The sequence below is a fragment of the Delphinus delphis genome, chromosome 10 (assembly GCF_949987515.2).
Source record: "Delphinus delphis chromosome 10, mDelDel1.2, whole genome shotgun sequence".
NCBI lineage: Eukaryota > Metazoa > Chordata > Mammalia > Artiodactyla > Delphinidae > Delphinus > Delphinus delphis.
Window position 1 is genome coordinate 3,542,784 of NC_082692.2, and position 17,506 is coordinate 3,560,289.

The window sequence follows — 17,506 nt, forward strand, 5'->3', positions numbered from 1 at the left end:
GCTTCCACGCTAGAAGTGAGGCTATCTCAGCAGATGAGCACCTGCTCAGGAATATCTAACAGAACCTCAGGTGAAGTCCGACGTCAAAAAGGTGCTCACTGGTGACTCACGATGAGGTAGGCGTAGAAGGTACTCAGGAGGAGCTGGGGGCCAAGACGCACTGACGCAGCTCAACGGCCCCGACTGTGCACGTGAGGGGCGCACACCAGGCCAGGACCTGCAGAAACAGTCGGCCTTCAGGGCAGTGCTTTGGAATATATTTTAACATTCCCAGGTATCCCGTTTTGTAGGACTGAGAACAGTCTTGGATTTATTTTCAGGGGATGACATGAACAGCCCAGGTTCCATTCTCCCTGTGAAGGGCAGAGGGAGATTTGAGCCTGAGTCCTGAGAGAATGGAGGTACTGCGCATTTGTGAAGGAAACTTCGTTTAAGAGGAACACAAGGTCACTGGTCATGGTTTGGTTCTGATGGGTTTCATGTGCTGGTAAGACACCTAAGTTCAAGCATCTACTAGACACAGAGGGCAACAGTCTGCAGGAAAAGACAGGACCAAATACAGTTTCGAGGAGGAGGTGTGGTGAACTACCTCTGAGAAGAATACGGACACAAAGAGACTAACTGACTCGGCGATAGGGACACAAGGAGACTAACTGACTCGGCAATAGGGACACAAGGAGACTAACTGACTCGGCGATACGGACACAAGGAGACTAACTGACTCGGCGATACGGACACAAGGAGACTAACTGACTCGGCGATACGGACACAAGGAGACTAACTGACTCGGCGATACGGACACAAGGAGACTGACTCGGCGATACGGACACAAAGAGACTACCTGACCTGGCGATTGGGACACAAAGAGACTAACTGACTCAGCGATATGGACACAAAGAGACTAACTGACTCGGCGATACGGACACAAAGAGACTAACTGACTCGGCGATACGGGGCCTATGCTTTTGAGACAGCAGTTGCATTTCTGAAGGAAAACAGAGTTAAAAAAACCCCCGTCACCTGCTGTGTGAAAGGGCTCTATGAGGCACTAGGAAAGGGCACACACAACCCTCGTCCATCTGGGAAGCAAAGCCTGGGAGGCCACAGGACGGCTGAATGCCAGGGATTCTCACGCAGAGCCTCGAGGGCCCCATGCGCACAGGTCTGGACAGGCATACACGCTCTTCCCTGAGTCACTTCTCTGGCCAGACCTAAGCCCCTTACAGACATCCGCTCACCTCCCTGCGAACGCTTACTGCCGCCAGAGGTAGTACCTGCCTTCCAGATCCCTCCAGCAGTAAAGCTGCACGAGCTCCGAGGACTCGGGGTCCGCACCTCATCCCTCTGTGTGTGCACCTGACGTGGCAGGGCACGGGGACAGGGGGTCAGGAGGTCAGGAGTCAGGGGCGGTGGGCGCCTCACAGCCCCTCCTTGACTCTGAGCCTGCCCGGGCAGCATGTGAGCTGAGGCCTCCGTGACCGCACTGCACTGCCTCACAGCACGGTCCTTCAGCTGCATTTTAATAAAATGAATGCTATAAAATTTGATTTGGATCTACTCTTGTAGCCTTGGAAACCCCTTTCACTGAGAGTGAGTGAGTGCCCCCGTTCTTTCTGGTGGATAAACTTTTCCCGGTGTGTGAAAAGCATCAATACAGAAGCTGCCCCTTGGAGTTCAGTCCTCACCGTTCTACCTAAGCCACTGAGAAGCACTTGGGAGGGTCGGCCTGCGTGACAGCGAGGCCCACGTGTCGAGAGCAAAGGCTTGGGCGCTGACCACGCTGCGGGGTCGGGGGCAGCTCGGGGCACAGAAGACAACCCGCCTCCCCGGGAAGTCAGAGGCCCTGGCAAAGCCCTGCAGGAAATGCTGAGGAGTTAACACCTGAGTGCTCTGGTGGCCCCGAGGACAACAGGTTTCAGTGGCAGGAGAGGGGAGCAAGGGCGCGGCAGGCCTGCCCTCGGCAGCTGGCGGGCGGGGAAGGAGCTCCCTGGCGGGGCGCTGGGTGTCCTGCGCCGCGCTGGCCCCGCATCCAGCCCCGAGCACCCTGTGCTCAGCCCAACGAGCTCACCGGCTCCCGGTCCTGAAGCCGCGACGTGGCTGCAGTGGGGCATGAGTGTGCGCGGGGCAGGCTTCGCAGGGCCCAGAAACCCACGGGGCCACGCCGCTTCCTAGCGGTTCCCTGAACTGCCCAGGAGAGAAGAAAGGACGGGCACTGGCCTGTAGGGAAAAATGGGCTCCGTTTAAAAAGTACTTCCAGTAAGAAAAATACGTAATATTAAGAAAAACGTGGACAGCTATACAGACAGCTGCAAACTTTAAATAACAGCTGAGAGTTACTGAAAAAAGCAAGTGCTGAGTTTGGCCCAGTGGAGACAGAACCTGGATCGAAGCCGCAGGACAACTGATTCTGGCTCTTTTCCCCCGGTCTCCCTTCCTCATCCCACTCCTTCTTGGAAGGTCTGTCGAGTCGCAGTGAAGAAATCTCGTTGGTAATGAGGCATCCACGACCTGTCACCTGCGTGCAAGGGCAGCTTCTGCCACAGCTCACAGGTCCCCGGAAGCCGCCGTGATCCATGCAACATCCCTGCCATCACCGGGGGTTAAAAGCTTCTACAGAGTGTAGCCAAGGGCTTGTCTGGAATTGGCCCCGCAGCCGGGGCTGCCAGCAGAGAACCACCGCTGCACGACTCAGCTTACGCCACCAGTCACTCCCCATGCTCAAGGCGACAGGCTGCCTGTGACATCCCGGCAGCCAAGCTTTCCTTTTAAAGTGAATTCAGTAAATGCAGAGGGTCAGTGACACGCCTCACCCTTGGTCAAAATCTAACATTCACAAGTATGTTTCTGGGATCTAACAATCATCGTCAATTATTTTCAGAATCAGAAAATGTCAGGCCTGAAAGGGGGCCTCGGAGGCACGGGGCACCCCTCCACACCCATGCGGAGCTGGCATCGACGACCGCCTGCCAGCTGGCCGGGGCCGGGAGCAGACCCTGGCTGTGCTGGCTCCCTGGCCGGCCGGCGTTCAGTGATGGGTGCGCACTGGGCTCCGACGGCACATCCATGACTCTGCAGGCAGTTCTGGGACGCGCTCATCTAAGTGAGTGCGATAACTCCATGAAAGAAACCCCCAACCCAACCTCCACAAGGCAGTTAAACTTAGGTTTGTTAAACACAGCAGATTCGTGAAGAGAAGTTGCTATTAGGATGTTGGAAAGCAGTGCACCCAATCCCTCACCTTTTACAGATGAAGCCTATCGGGTCACGGATCTCTGGTGATGCTAATATCTCGAAGTTGTGACAGACTGTGAAGGGGAGTCCATGGGACGCAGGTCGGTGGTGTTGTTACAACATTAAGGAGATGAGACTTGGGGCGAGGAAAAGAGAAGTACTTGTTAGGCTGCATGAAGTGGAAATGCTCGAAGAAAAAGAATATATTTAAAATACTGATTTGATTGTGCACCAGCATTACTTAATAAAGCTAAGATTATTACAGTGCCACACCTGAGAGAATTTTTAAAGCCTTTCGATTATTTATAACCAACCAATCTACGAAATGACAACCCTAATTACCAGATTTGGGGAAGAGAGAACGTTTCTGACACAGCATCTGGCTCTGCTATTTCAAACACACAGCAAGTACAAAACTAACCTTAACTTATGAATGGTATTCCTTGGGCTTCAGCAGACAAACTGAATGATGATAAAGTTTTAAGAGAGATTAAATATCATGAATGAGGATAGAGAGCTACCTAACATGGGCTAGGATTTAAATTTAGGTGTTTCTCACTCAAAACCTCCAATCATGTCTCTGAATGAAACAACAGTTTTTAGACCGATAGATGTATAATTAGAAAATAAATCTTTCCAACAGCGTAGGTGATACCACCCTTCATACATATGCTTGTAAAACCCATCAAATGCAGATATCCAGTGCTCAGGAAATGAGCACATGTTCTCATACACACACTGGGCTGGGCGTCATCACCTCCCTGCCACCTCGGAGGACGTGGGACAGAAACACAAATGGACATAAACAGGGGGAGCCCCTCTGTCACCCTTCCTAGAAGATGTGGCATTGTTTCCCCGTCAGCTTGGGAGAAGATCTTCTGCATAAGCACGACTGGAATTAACTCTGATTACTTGAACGGACAAGCCAGGCAGTAAGGCAACAAAAGGTTTCCGCTGAAGGGCACTTCAGCGATAGCTTGTCAGGAAAAGCACAATTGGAGCTGTGACCCTGGATCTATGGGGAAATTCTGAGCAAGCACTTCTTAAATAAGGCAGCTGAACTTTACCATTTTCAGACTGTGGTTTTGTACTGTTTTTTCCTTTTGAAGGCAGAGAGGGTGAGAGAGTTTTCTGATAAATGATAAAGGAGAGCAGCCCCTAGGGATAAACTATTCACGAGCCTACAGAGGGGAAGCTGCTACCTTCTAATGAGAGCTCTAAAGGGACCATCAGAAAAAGGAACACACGTCTTCCCTCCTCCTCTCCTACGTGTTGTTTACCTTCTGTGAAGATAAGGCCACCCAGGGTGACCCCTCTTCTGAGAACTGGCTAAAAAGTGAGAACAGATGCAGGCCCATCCTTCTCCTAACTATGCATCCCTGGGAGAATTATTCAAACAGGCCAAGTCTGAATTTCCTCATCGAGTGCACAAGGATACTAGTATCTTTCTCACAAGGCTGCTGTTAGGCATTCAAAGTGCTTATGTAATACAGGGAGTCCGTGCCCAGAGAGGGCGTGACGAATCGACACTGGTGAGGACCGCCCCCCCCCCCCCAATCTATCAAATCATCCTTTTACAGATGGAGGAAACAGGGCGAACAAACCACCTGCCCAAGATCACACGGCAAGTTACTACCAGAGCTGCGATGAGCACGTTCACCTCTTGCCCCCGAGATCAATGTACTTTCTGCTCCGGAATTGTTAATATCTGCTTCCACTTTAGGTGTTTCAGCAACAAAAAGGCTTTTCGAAGAACTCAAGAGTGAGCAGCTCTGGCAGACTAGACTAGGAGACTCATCTGCTAGACTAGATGGGAGAATGACAGATACCATGATAAAAATTCCCAAATGAAACCCGTGCCAAAGTTTTCTATAAACGGCACTACTATGTGAGCTCTTGTGAACATGAAATAGGCAGAACTATTAGTGTACATAAAAAGGCAGGGGTGATACAGGCTTCCTCTAGAAAGGAAGTGGAATCTTGTTCTGTGCGTGTCAACCTTGGAGGAATGAAGCAAATTTGATGGGTGGTCTCCAACTAAGAGACATTTCTTCTAGAAGAATGCCAACTGTGCGAAAATACTCTTGTCCCAGACTTGAGGAAATAAAGGAATTTCCAGAAAAAGCAGAGAGGAAATTAGTTTAAATTCTTGTATGAAGAAGTCTATTTGTAGCTGCAGAGGAACTATATATTGAACAGGCTGAAAAAATAAATGTCATACACAGGCCAAGCTATAAAACTCAACAAACCCTTCTCATTGCCCTGCTTTCTCAAACCTTCTGAGGAGGCTGGGGAATTTTTTATTCCTATTGAGAGAACTCATATACCCAGAAGACACAGGGTTCACTTAGGGGGCAATTCTTTCTGGTCGTTGTATATAAATTCACGTTGATTTCCTGAGGATGTTTATCCAAGTCCGAGACAGCACAGCAATCTCCTTTGCCTCTGGCTGCTTTAGTACTATTTTTTTAATATTTTTTAATATGTAGATTGATCCTTGGATCTAATCTTAGCTGGTCTATAGAGGCACAGGGGAAAGCACTGCTGGGATATGCCAGTAAACCTATGCTGTGTTCCATGAAATGAGTGAACAGAGGGTATCCAGAACAGGAAGGGTGGGCTTGGCTCCCAAACAGTCCAAGCCAGAGAGAACTTCTGTGAGGTCTGGACAGACCTCTGCATTCCACCCCAACTCTGCCTCCGAAAAACTTACAAAACCAATTCATAATTATATGGCATAGAGGGGGTTCTTGATAAACAGGGAAAGAAGCTGCGGGCATGGACTGCAAGGCACACAGTGCCTTTGTGTTTCACGTGACTGAGATGGGCCAGGGGGCAGGGTGGAGTCAAATCAAACAGAAAGAGCATTAACGCTGAGGAGGAACTGGGGAGAGCATTCCCGTCACTCACGCGTTATTGCTCTTCAAATGCGGCTCCATTTTCTCTGAAAGGACGTGTTCTCCTCAGAGGCATGCTTTAGTACCCGAAACATGGCTTCTACCAGAAAGGAAGGCTAACCGCAGAGCTGCAAGCAACATCAATAAAACAATTCAATCTTTTGACCTTCCTCGTAGCAGAAAGGTTAGACCAAGAGAAGTTTTAGGAATTTACGATGGCATAAATACACAGCTGGCGTACCCCTTTGCTCACCCATAGCCTAAACTCTGGAAAGTTAAGATCTTGGTGAGAAATGGTCAAGGGAAGCTGAGCATAGAGTAATTTACTCCAAAATGTATCAGTATGTCTGCAAATAATCAAGAAGGGGCAGATACTGATGTGAAATGTTGAACCGTGGCATTTTAGAACTGGAAGTAGCCTTAGAAACTACAGCATAACCCTTTGATTTTACAGATAAGAAGCTGAAGGCTTGTAGTTCCAGCTCTGAATGACTAAGGTTTCCCAGCCTCAACTTATCAATCAATGTCTGAGGCATTCAATTTTATTTTTCTCAATTAAGAGAAAAATTGAGGACTGGTTATATAGTTCTTTTTTAGGGGAAGGGAGAATTTTTTTTATTGTGAAAAAAACCCCCACAAAAAGTTACCATTTTAACCAATTTTAAGCGTATAGTTCAGTAGTATTAACTACGTTCACATTATTGTAAACCATATCTCTAGAACTTTTTCATCCTGAAAAACTGAAACTGTCCCCATTAAACGCTAACTCCCCTTTCCTGCTCCCCCAGCCCCTGGCAACCAACATCCTACTTTCTACCTCCTTGAATTGACCACTTTAGGGACCTCAGATAAGCGGAATCACACGGTACTGGTCCTTTTGTGTCTGGCTTAGTTCACTGAGCACAGTCCTCAAGGTCCATCCATGTTGTAGCCTGTGTCAGAACTTCCTTCCTTTTAAGGGCTGAATAATATTCCATTGTATGTAAATGCCACATTTTGTTTATCCATCCGTCAGTGGAAATTTGGGTTGCTTCCACCTCTTGGATATTGTGAGTAATGTATAATTCTTTCCATGTATTTTAAATGCCCCTAATGTACGGACTGACTTTCCTCTCCTTCATGAAAACAATTTCCAAGTAAATTTTAGAGATTCCCCTGAACCTACCAAAATGGTACTTAAGCTAAAAGTGTACTTGAAGAGAGATAAAGTGCATTACTACTTTTCCCCACAAGACATACAGATAAAACACTCCTACCTTTTCACAGGCTGTTCTACAGGGTGCCCACTGGGGGCAGGTAAGGCATCCCTTTCACTCAATTCTGACCACCCCATGGGGCACTGGCACTGGCACAGGCTCTGCGGAGACCCACGTGAGAGAGGCCTGTCACTGTTCAATGGCTTCTCATCTCACGACAGGCACATTCAGAAAGTGATTGCGGGACGTTCCTCTCGAACGGTCATTTAAAAACTAAACCATAAAGTATCAGATGAAGTAAAAAATATGGTTTCAGAGACTCTCACTTATCACCACCCAAAATGCCAATAAACTGGGCACATTACTTTGCTTTTAGTGATCCACAAAAATAATAAGTGTAAGCTAAACACTGAAAATGCTTCATCTCACATATACACACACTCAGGTTAGCTAAAAGGCTGCTACCCATAATATCGGCCCATTTCCTAGTATCTTCGATGGTTGTACATAATGTCTGCTCTGAACTGCTTACAATGGCAGGTTCATAGTTCTGGGTCTGACACAGCCACTATTTGAATTGCTTCATTAAAAAAAAACACTAGCTTAAGGATAGCTGATGTGGTATGGAATCCTGTCATCACTAAAGAGCTGCTGGCAAAAATGGTATAACTCCAACACCTTGTTGTTATCCGGAATCAGAAAACATGACATCCAGTTGATCTTCTCAGTGTAAAATTACGTACTACAGTAACAATATATTTCTTCATCCAAATACTTATGTTACACACAACCCTTGTATAGCTGGATACACGTATATACCATCACTGGTAGAGTAAACACATTATTTGGGTGTGAGTTCAGTGCTCAACTCACTAGCCTACATGAATGAGTGGTTGGGAACCTCTGTTACCCAGGTCTGCTCCCTCAGAGCCCAGAAGAACTGAAGGGTCGCCTTGCCAGGGTACACTCTGATGAACACTGAGAGTGTCACACAGCTGTAAATAAACCCAAACTTTGTACAGATACTTTAGTTTTCACCAGGTTTAAAGAAAAAGGGGCCACACATTTAAGAGTCAGCTGAAGTCACAATCGTAATTCATGTATTCAAGGAAGTCTCATCAGAGTGAAGAAACACAGCCCGGCACCTACCCGGTTACTGCACATGCAGTTTCCCAGTCCCAACTGTTTCTTCTACTTCTTTTTCTCTCACAGACATGTGGCTATTAAGCGAGGTATATAACCGTATTTTGAAGTGCTTGGAAAATGTTTTCTCTTTGATAGACACACAACCTCTGTGAGTTACCTGGGGTGGGAACCCCTTCTTCCCCCCACGGTTACGGAGCACCGGAAGCAGCAATTCCAAATAAGCCTGCTTACGGTTGTTTACGATCCTGAGGGGCGTGACAAACTGCGGAGCTATAATAAGTGGGGGTGATTAAGTGATCGTTAGTCCAATAAATGTCTTACAGAGGGGAATCAGAAGGAATATCTCCAGAACAGCAACATGGAAAAAAGGACAAAGATGAAAGCAAAGTCTGATTGACTTCCCTGCTTCTCTTTCTGGTGTGAAACACCCAAGGAGCCCTGTTTACTGTCTCAGGTGGAAAGTCCTCAGTTACTTCTTTGCTGCCTAGATTGTGACAGCTGTCTGTCCGGCATCTGTGCATCCTTCCTGGCGCCGGCTGGCACACACACAAAGGGCCTCTCCCACTTTTCGGATCCCACTTGGGAAGCAGACAGGGAAACTAGGTTTAATGGGGGCTAGTCCAGAACTTGCTTCCAGCAGAGAAAGAACTCACAAGAGCTGCCAGGGTCTAGCTGTCTTTACAGAACCATTTTAAATGGAAATAACGGGAGTTTATAGAAAAGTGGGAGAATGTCTCTGCTAGTTACGGGACAGGATAGGATGCACGTAGCTGGAAAGAGAGAGGACTCTAATTCTCAGGGAAGAGGTGGTCCACGGCGAAGAGAGCACAAGCGCAACGTCCGGCACCTAGTCCATGGGCCATAATTACGGAGAATGAATGAAAGGAGCCTGACTGGCTCATGCAGGGGAAACGCGACCTGCCCTTCTACTTCTTACAATCAGAGTAATCCTTAGGAGCAGCGTGAAAGGCCAGTAAGAAATGCTGATGCTACTAGAATCCCTCAGGGTTGCCACATGAAGACTAAATATCTCTGCACAGTAAGGATATAAAGGAAGGATGACCTCTGAGGAGAGGCTGGGCTACGATGATGTGGTCCTTAAATATCTGGGGAACAAAACTGGGAGATGACTTAAGAGTATCTCTATCCTTTGGTTTCTACTGACTCAGGAGCTCACATCCTTGAACTTCTGAGTTTGCCCTCAGGAATTAGAGACCTGAGGTCAGGTCTGGCCAGGTGCCCTTAGACAAGGCAGCCAGCTTTCCTGCACCTTGGCTTCTCTACCCCAAGAGAACCAGAAGAAAACCTTTTCTCAGAGACTTCTTTAAAAAATGCAAAATCTTACTGCGCTTACAGTGGTATCATTAGTGTCACGGCTGACTGAAGCGAGACCCACTTTAAAGACTGGACAGCAGGAGGCAGGGACCAGTGTTGAGAGGACGATTTCAGTTTGAGTGCTGCCCTTACGGGTGTGCGTGTCTGGCGCCTGGAAAGGTGGCTGTAGGCTTTCTCATCCACGGAAAATGATGCTGAGATCGACGTGCATCCTGGTGGATGGTCTTTGAGTCCAAGTATCGAGTGGAAAGGGACTTGATGTGAAGGATATGGCAGTTCTTGAGGGTAACGTCTCAAGATCCTCATCAGATTTCCACTTTCCCTTCACGGATCATTTGCATGAACCCTGCGAGGTCGTGGGCAGCCGACAACATACCACGATTTCGGTGGCACAGACCCCGGGACTGAGGTGTTCGACCCCAGGGGACAAACTTCATAGATTCATTTAGTCCACAAACAATTAAGAGCCAACTCCACGTGGGGCTGGTCTAGACCTTCTGATTAACAATAATACAAGCATTTATGACGTGCCAGCATCCTTCTAAGAGCTTCACATATATTAACCTACATTATCCTCACCGTAACCCACGAAGTTGGGCTTGTTTCCACCTGTGTTTTACGTTAGGCACTGAGAGGTTAAATACCTGGTTCAAGGTCACACTGCGACCAGGAGTCAGGACTGGAACACAGGCAGGCGGGCCCCACAGCCCATGCTCCTGCCTCCTGTGCGGTGGTGACCATGACAGCTGAGACCCCTGTCCTCGCGGAAGAGGAGAAAACAGGGCAACAAGTGATGCTATTTCTGGTGCTGATAAGTGCTGTGAGGAACTCTGAAGCAGGGTAAGGGGGTAGGGGTAAGGGGGCAGGGGGCAGAGCCATGTGTGGTCAGGGAAGCCCTCTGTGATGGCGAGCAACCTTAGTAAACGCCTGAGTGAAAAGGGGGTCCAGCTCTGCGAAGGCCTGGGGAGACTATTCCAGGCGAGGGGACAAAGGCTCCCAGAGGGTTACAGGCTGGGGGTAGGGGTGCCAGGGGCAGCAAGGGGTCATGGAATGGCGCAGGTGAGGGAGACAGGCCGTGGAGGGTCTCTGCCGACTTCACGAGGACTGCAGGCTCGTCGTCGGGGATGAAGGCCCTGGAGGGTTTTGAGCAGGTGGTAACCTGCTCTGATTTTTCACCCTGGCAGCCTGTGGAGAAGAGACCACTGGGGCAGACAGGGAGGCGAGTTAGAAGCTGTCACGGTGACCAGCGTGAAGAAAATACAGATGCTATTTTAGGCCTTTAGGCCAAGGCCAGCTTCGCCAGCTCAGAGCGAGGGGGCTCGGGGAATCGCCTGCATCTCGTAAGCTAACTCGGGTCAACGTGAAGCTCGGGTTCAGGAGCAATCTTGACGTGAAAGGGAAGCACCTGCTGCTCTGCTAGTTAACACAGACGCCCTGGGCCCGGAAGCGGGCCGCGCAGGCTCTGCCCCCCATCCAGGAAGGTGCACCTGGCAGGCTGTCCTGGGGAGGGCCCGACCCGTGGCCCCAGAGCTTGAGTCTGTTTTGTGTGGATCCACTGGGAATGTCTGGTGAGAGCCAGTCTATCCTTTCTTTTTTTTCTTCTTTTCTAAAAGCATTTCAAACCAAGTGACACAGACAATTGCATAACTAAAGAAATGGTGGCACGAATTACTTACAGGTCCCTTTTCTAAGCACTTTCTACTCCGAGCAACTTTACAGTAAAAGATAAAACCAGCCTGTTTCGGAGGTGCTTGCCAACTTCTGCATGGGAAAGAGCCAAAGAACTGAATCTTCCTGAGTTTATGCAAAATAAGGACGCAGGCTGCTTGTTTCTCCAAGTTCCAGTGCTAAAGCACCCCATAAAATTCAGCCACTGATGCATGGAAAATGCCATTGTTCTAGAGTTTTTAAAATGGCAACCCCTTTCTCTGCCTCTATTAACACACATGCAAACGTGCAGACCAGCTTCTTTTTCTGACTATCCTATTATCTTTTCATGCTCTTAGTTAAAGATCATTTCCTAGGCTTGTCTGAATGTGGCCAAGTTATCCTATTGCTAGATAACTGTAGAGCTCAGGGAGAGTTGTCTGAATCTGAAATGTTATTCTAGAAGGGATTGTTCCATTATGTAGGCAACATAACAAGACTATTAATTTTGACAGAAAATGAAAACTAGTTTTTAATACTGCTTCTTTATCGAACTGTTTATAGAGTCAAGCACGCAGAAGGGTCAGAGATATAAACATACATCCCGATACACGTCATATACCGTGATAAGACATAATGTCAGCCAAGCTGGCATCTCCTGACAATGCTAAAGAAGCCCTTTCCAACACACTCACAGATCTTAGGAAAATGTAAGGGGTTTCCCTCCACCCCTAAACAAATTCACTGCAAGGAAGAGAGAAAAACGAAGGGAAGCAGAAATGGAGCTTATGGCATGCCTGCTGCTAAATCAGAGAGAAAGAGTGACAAGGATGATTTTTAGAGGTGAGAGAGCCAGTCGCCAGCAGGCTGCCTTCGCCGTCGGCTCCCGGGTGACAAGGATGATTTTTAGGGGTGAGAAAGCCAGTCGCCAGCAGGCTGCCTTCGCCGTCGGCTCCCGGGTGAACTCTGCAGAGAAGGACAAGTCACACCACCCAGGAGGCCAGGCTGCTGCAGGTGCTCCATCCACCTCACGAGAAAGAGCAAAGCAAGCACAAGCCAAGGCAGCCGCCAGCACTGCTACAGGAGGAAAATAAAAACCCCGCCGGGTCCTTCTGGGGTCAGTACCTAAGCAGCTGTGCTTCACACCATCTGCACCTGCAGATACACCTTCCACATGCAACAAAATTTAGGTTCATAGCAGTGTCTTCCAGAAAAGGGCAACATTATCTTGAATTATGACTTCAAAGTACTAGGAAAGGACTTCTCTGGTGGCACAGTGGTCAAGAACTCACCTGCCAATGCAGGGGACACGGGTTCGAGCCCTGGTCCGGGAAGATCCCACACACCGCGGAGCCACAACTACTGAGCTCGCGTGCCACAACTATTGAAGCCCATGAGCCTAGAGCCCACGCTCTGCAACAAGAGAAGCCACCGCAAGGAGAAGCCCGCGCACCGCAACGAAGAGTAGCTGCTGCTCGCTTCAACCAGAGAAAGCCTGCGCGCAGCAACGAAGACCCAACGCAGCCAAAAATAAATAAGTTTATATATATATATATAAACTAGGAAAAGTAGATTACATTTATACTCTGTGACACATGTCCACGTATCAATGTGTAATATATCTAACGAAGAGACAAAATTTAAAGAAGGTTTCCTATACTTACAGCATCAACGTCTAGTAAACTATGGGAACTCAGCTTCCCAGAAGGATGCATTCCCTGGAAATTCTGCATAGCTGATATTTACGTACTCCTTGATTCAATAATAGGACAGGTCATCTTTCTTTGTGCACATGAATAGGAGGAAGAGAGTCTTGGGCTTCCCTCGTGGCGCAGTGGTTAAGAATCCGCCTGCCAGTGCAGGGGACACGGGTTCGAGCCCTGGTCCGGGAAGATCCCACATGCTGCGAATCAACTAAGCCCGCGCACCACAACTACTGAGCCTGCGCTCTAGAGCCCGCGAGCCACAACTACTGAGCCCGAGTGTCACAACCACTGAAGCCCAGGCGCCTAGAGCCCGAGTGTCACAACCACTGAAGCCCAGGCGCCTAGAGCCTGTGCTCCACAACAAGAGAAGCCACCGCGATGAGAAGCCCGCGCACCACAACCAAGAATAGCCCCTTTCTCATCACAACTAGAGAAAGCCCGCGCACAGCAACGAAGACCCAACACAGCCAAAAATAAAAACAAAAAAGAGGAAGAGAGTTTCATGATCCCGTGGTGTGACTCACAAACACCAATCAAGGGGGACATGTCAAAGCTTAAAGCTCTTAACGAAAAACCGTACATCACTGAACCATCTTACCTGTCGACGGATTATTCCAAGGTCTCTTTTGGCTTTATTCATTAGGGCTTGGATTTGTACAGGATCCTTTACATTCTTATTTTCTCTGAAGGCATCTCTTATCCTCCTGATGGCGTAACTTCTAAACGAATTCAGGGAAAAAAGGAAAAGGTGTCAGTGTGTCTGAAACGATGCTTTTAAAAATGAATTCACAAGTGGTTCCTTAGGAATTAGCTGTCTGCTAGGCCCCTGTGGATAATCACCTCTGCTCTCTGCTCTTGGAACAGGCCCATCCATTACTATCCTGGGATGACTGAGCAAAAAGATTCGGGGAGATGAATCTACTCCAAACGAGTCAGGTGTGAATGGTAAAGTGCTACTGAAACACTCCTTAGATTATTGGCTTTTTACGGTTATTCACAACTGGCCTCCCTCCATTAACATGGATAAGTGAACCTTCAATGTGCAGAGACAACACGACAGTTGACAGGTGCCACGATGCACTGCGTGTGTGTGTACCAAGACGGTGACCGATGCCACGCTTGGGTCAGCTTTCCGGTCTCATCCCACCTTCTCTTGTGAAACAGAACAGGCAAGGATCCATACTGCGACCCTACCACAGTTGAGAGTGGAGATGACACCACAATGCTCTTCTCCCTCTCTAAAGTGCACACACGTCCACACACATGAACTCCCCCAGCCCCGCCCAACATGCATCACATGCAGTTCAGGGCAGCGGTTTAAGCGCAAGCCTTGCACACCAGACAGGCGTGGGTTTGAATTCTTTTCCAAGTTCCTTCTGTTTGTGAGAACCTGGGCAACCTTCTTAACATAAGCCCCTGTTTCCTCATCTTACGCCTGTCAAACAGGCCTAATACTGCCTACCTCTCAGGGCTGTTGGGAAGGTTAGGCTTTATAATGTGTGTCTGGAATTTGGTACGAAACCTGTACGTAGAAAAACTCAAGAAATAAAAGCTATTCTTTTCTTCTTCCTCTTCTTGTTACACCTTAATGCAATTAGTACCCCCTCTCCTCACGTCAGCCTGTGCTTCACCCTACACCCTTGGGGTCACACCAGGCTGTCGTGTGGATAATTAGCCACAGTAGACGACTCAAAGGTCGGTAACCTCTGGACTCCCACACTCAGAGAGTGATGGCCTTAACCCCGACGCCTGCTCAGCCTCACCAGACAGAAACGAGGACCAAGGAGACGCCGCCCAAGTCAGACACACCAGACGCGACTGTCTCTAGTGTTTGTATGATCTCCGGTTGCTCTGCACTTACCTTGAAACACCAGCTAAAGAATCCACGTGAAACCATTAGTTCCATTTAGAAACCGAAGAACGGAAAAAGCAGCAGAGCAATGAGGGAAGGGGAATGCAATTTCCTCGGGAGCGGGGGGATGGATACAACTGAACTGGGAAACCTTACTTTGGAGAGGACTAATTTTGTTTTAGATAAACTTTCCTAAAGTAAAAGAAAATTAAACATTCAAATATCAAGTCCATTTGCATTTAAAAGCAAGAGAAAATGAAATCTTGTAACGTTAAGAACCACAGGGAGAAAAGTGGACGGTTCAGGAGCCTGCACTTCAGGGTGCGAGCTGCCGCGGAGTCTTTCACCTTAGCCCCATGGGAGCCTTCTGGAGTGCTTGCCGCGGAGCTTCTGGGCGCTCGGCATCTATCTCAGAGTCACGAGGATTGGAAGTGGATATACATACATAGATTTATATAGATTTTCCTCATGTACAGCTGCTAATCTAACAAGACTGCAGGCAGCAGCTGGGTGGCTAAAGCAATCTCTGGCACCTTTCGTGCACAACATACTGGTTATTTGTGTCACACAACATCACTGTTCTCCCTCACACCCACACGCTCCTCCAAAACAGTTTCTTTCTGGTGGTGATGGGAATAGAGAAGGAACAAAATAGTTTAATTCTAATCCTTCGTTCCATATGCAGACTTGGTTTTACAACAGGAATTTACCTCAGGGAATCATCCAGTGTTTTAATTCTTCTTTTTGGAAAAATACCATGGGCAATAGTGGTCATTACTAAATTCATTCTTCTAAAAGCCAGCAACTAGCCAGAATAGCTAGGAGCAAAGGAGTATGTCTCGGAACGCAACGACCCAAGTTCTTCTAAAGTTTAAGGAAATTAGAAAATAGCTGAAGACACTCAACAATTTGTATCATTTGAGTTCAAGGTCAGCGTTCTAAGCGTGCCTTTGTGTATTCTAGTCTCCCCAAAGTCTATACCTAAAGGAACGAAGCTCTTGATCTTCCAATTAAATGTGTCTGAAGCAAGATCAAAAGCTGTCATTCCAATTCTGGCTGCACCTGTGGAACGAGTGACACGGAAAGGTCCCCTCCCCGCTTTCTTGCTCCCCCCGCCCACGTCTAGAGCACAGGTACTTCCCTTTGCCCCAAGAGAAGACACTGCGCTGGTTCTGGACCATAAAACCACTACTGCATGAACAGTTTTTACTCATATGATTCTTATTTCAAATGGTCATCATTTTGTGAAGGCAACCACAAATCGGGCTGAGTCTTCCCGTTTTCTAGGAAGGGGCTAACCACCAATTATTTCAATCCTGCCCCGCCCTGGTTTGTATCATTTGCGTTTTTTTCACCACTGCCAAGGGAACCCATTTATCCTCAAACACGTTCTTGCCATCAGTCCCCTGACTGTATCACTAAGCAAGAACATTTCGAAGAAAAACGTGAGATGCTGCCAAGGAGACGGCAGCCAACAGCTGCTGCACAACGGCCTGCATTGGGGCGACCCTAGCGGGAGCCGGACACTGTCTGAAATAAGACAAAAAATTAACACGTAAAGGGCAACAGAATGGCAACGGCTACCATGAGAAAGTAGACGGCATCCACAGAAACGGCAGGTGGTTCTGCTAACACGTCACTGCTCTGCCTCTACCGTCCGGAAACTCTGCAGTTTCTTAGGGCTACTTTGTGCAGCAGATTCCCACGAGTCTCTTCTTCTCGACCCCCTCTCCCTGCTCCGTGCCAACAGACCTCCAGTGTACACAGGTGCTACTGGCTATCCTTTCCCCACTGCAAGGATCAAACTCCTTTGTGAGATTCTTCCAGCCACTCCAATGTCCCTGGCGCAGGGCAATACGGCCGGCAGGAACGACAGCTCTACGGTGCCTGAGGTCCTGCTTCACCTCTTTCCAGAACCACTGTCAGCCAAATGCAGGCCATAATAATCACAGCCACCCAGCACCTGGAGGCTCACGTTGGCTTCAGCGGGCAAGAGGTGTCATCTGGCAACCAGCTGATGTAATATCCTCATTTCTGTCATCCTTCGTCACCACCCCACATGCTGGCTTCTCTGCTTATCCATCCTGTGAAAACACCTGTGCCTTTTCCCCTTCCCACAGCCCCAAGCCAAGTATTCCAGAAACAAAACGACTCAACCCTTTCTCTTGGCCTCTTTGGGGCAAACTCCTGCACCTGCCTGGAAGGACGTCCTCCCTCCACAGGCCTTAACTCGGAGATGCCCTGCTCCTGAAGACAGGCTTCCCTCGCAGCCACTAGGGGGAAGCTGCTTCATCCTGCCTCCAGACTCCACGGGGCTGAGAGGAGAGTGCGGCTACGCCCTTGGACCCTACTGCTGCTTCAGATCATCTGTTCACCCTTACACACCTTTGAGGCCATACTGCCTGATGAAACCATGATGTGTGCTTCCGTGACACCGCTGTCTGCTCACTTCTTGAGGTCAAGTCTTAAGATTCATCGAGCCTTAATATCTAAAGG

The 17,506-nt window shown here is 48.4% G+C and overlaps 1 protein-coding gene across 1 annotated transcript in view; it reads right to left on the minus strand.

Annotated features, from left to right (window-relative positions):
- The window catches only part of LYRM4 (LYR motif containing 4), a 117,518-nt gene that overhangs the window by 72,448 nt on the left and 27,564 nt on the right, over positions 1–17,506 (minus strand). Inside the window, exon 2 of the mRNA XM_060021601.1 lies at positions 13,757–13,877. Coding sequence (XP_059877584.1) covers positions 13,757–13,877 — 121 coding nt within the window. The remainder of the gene's footprint in view (positions 1–13,756; positions 13,878–17,506) is intronic.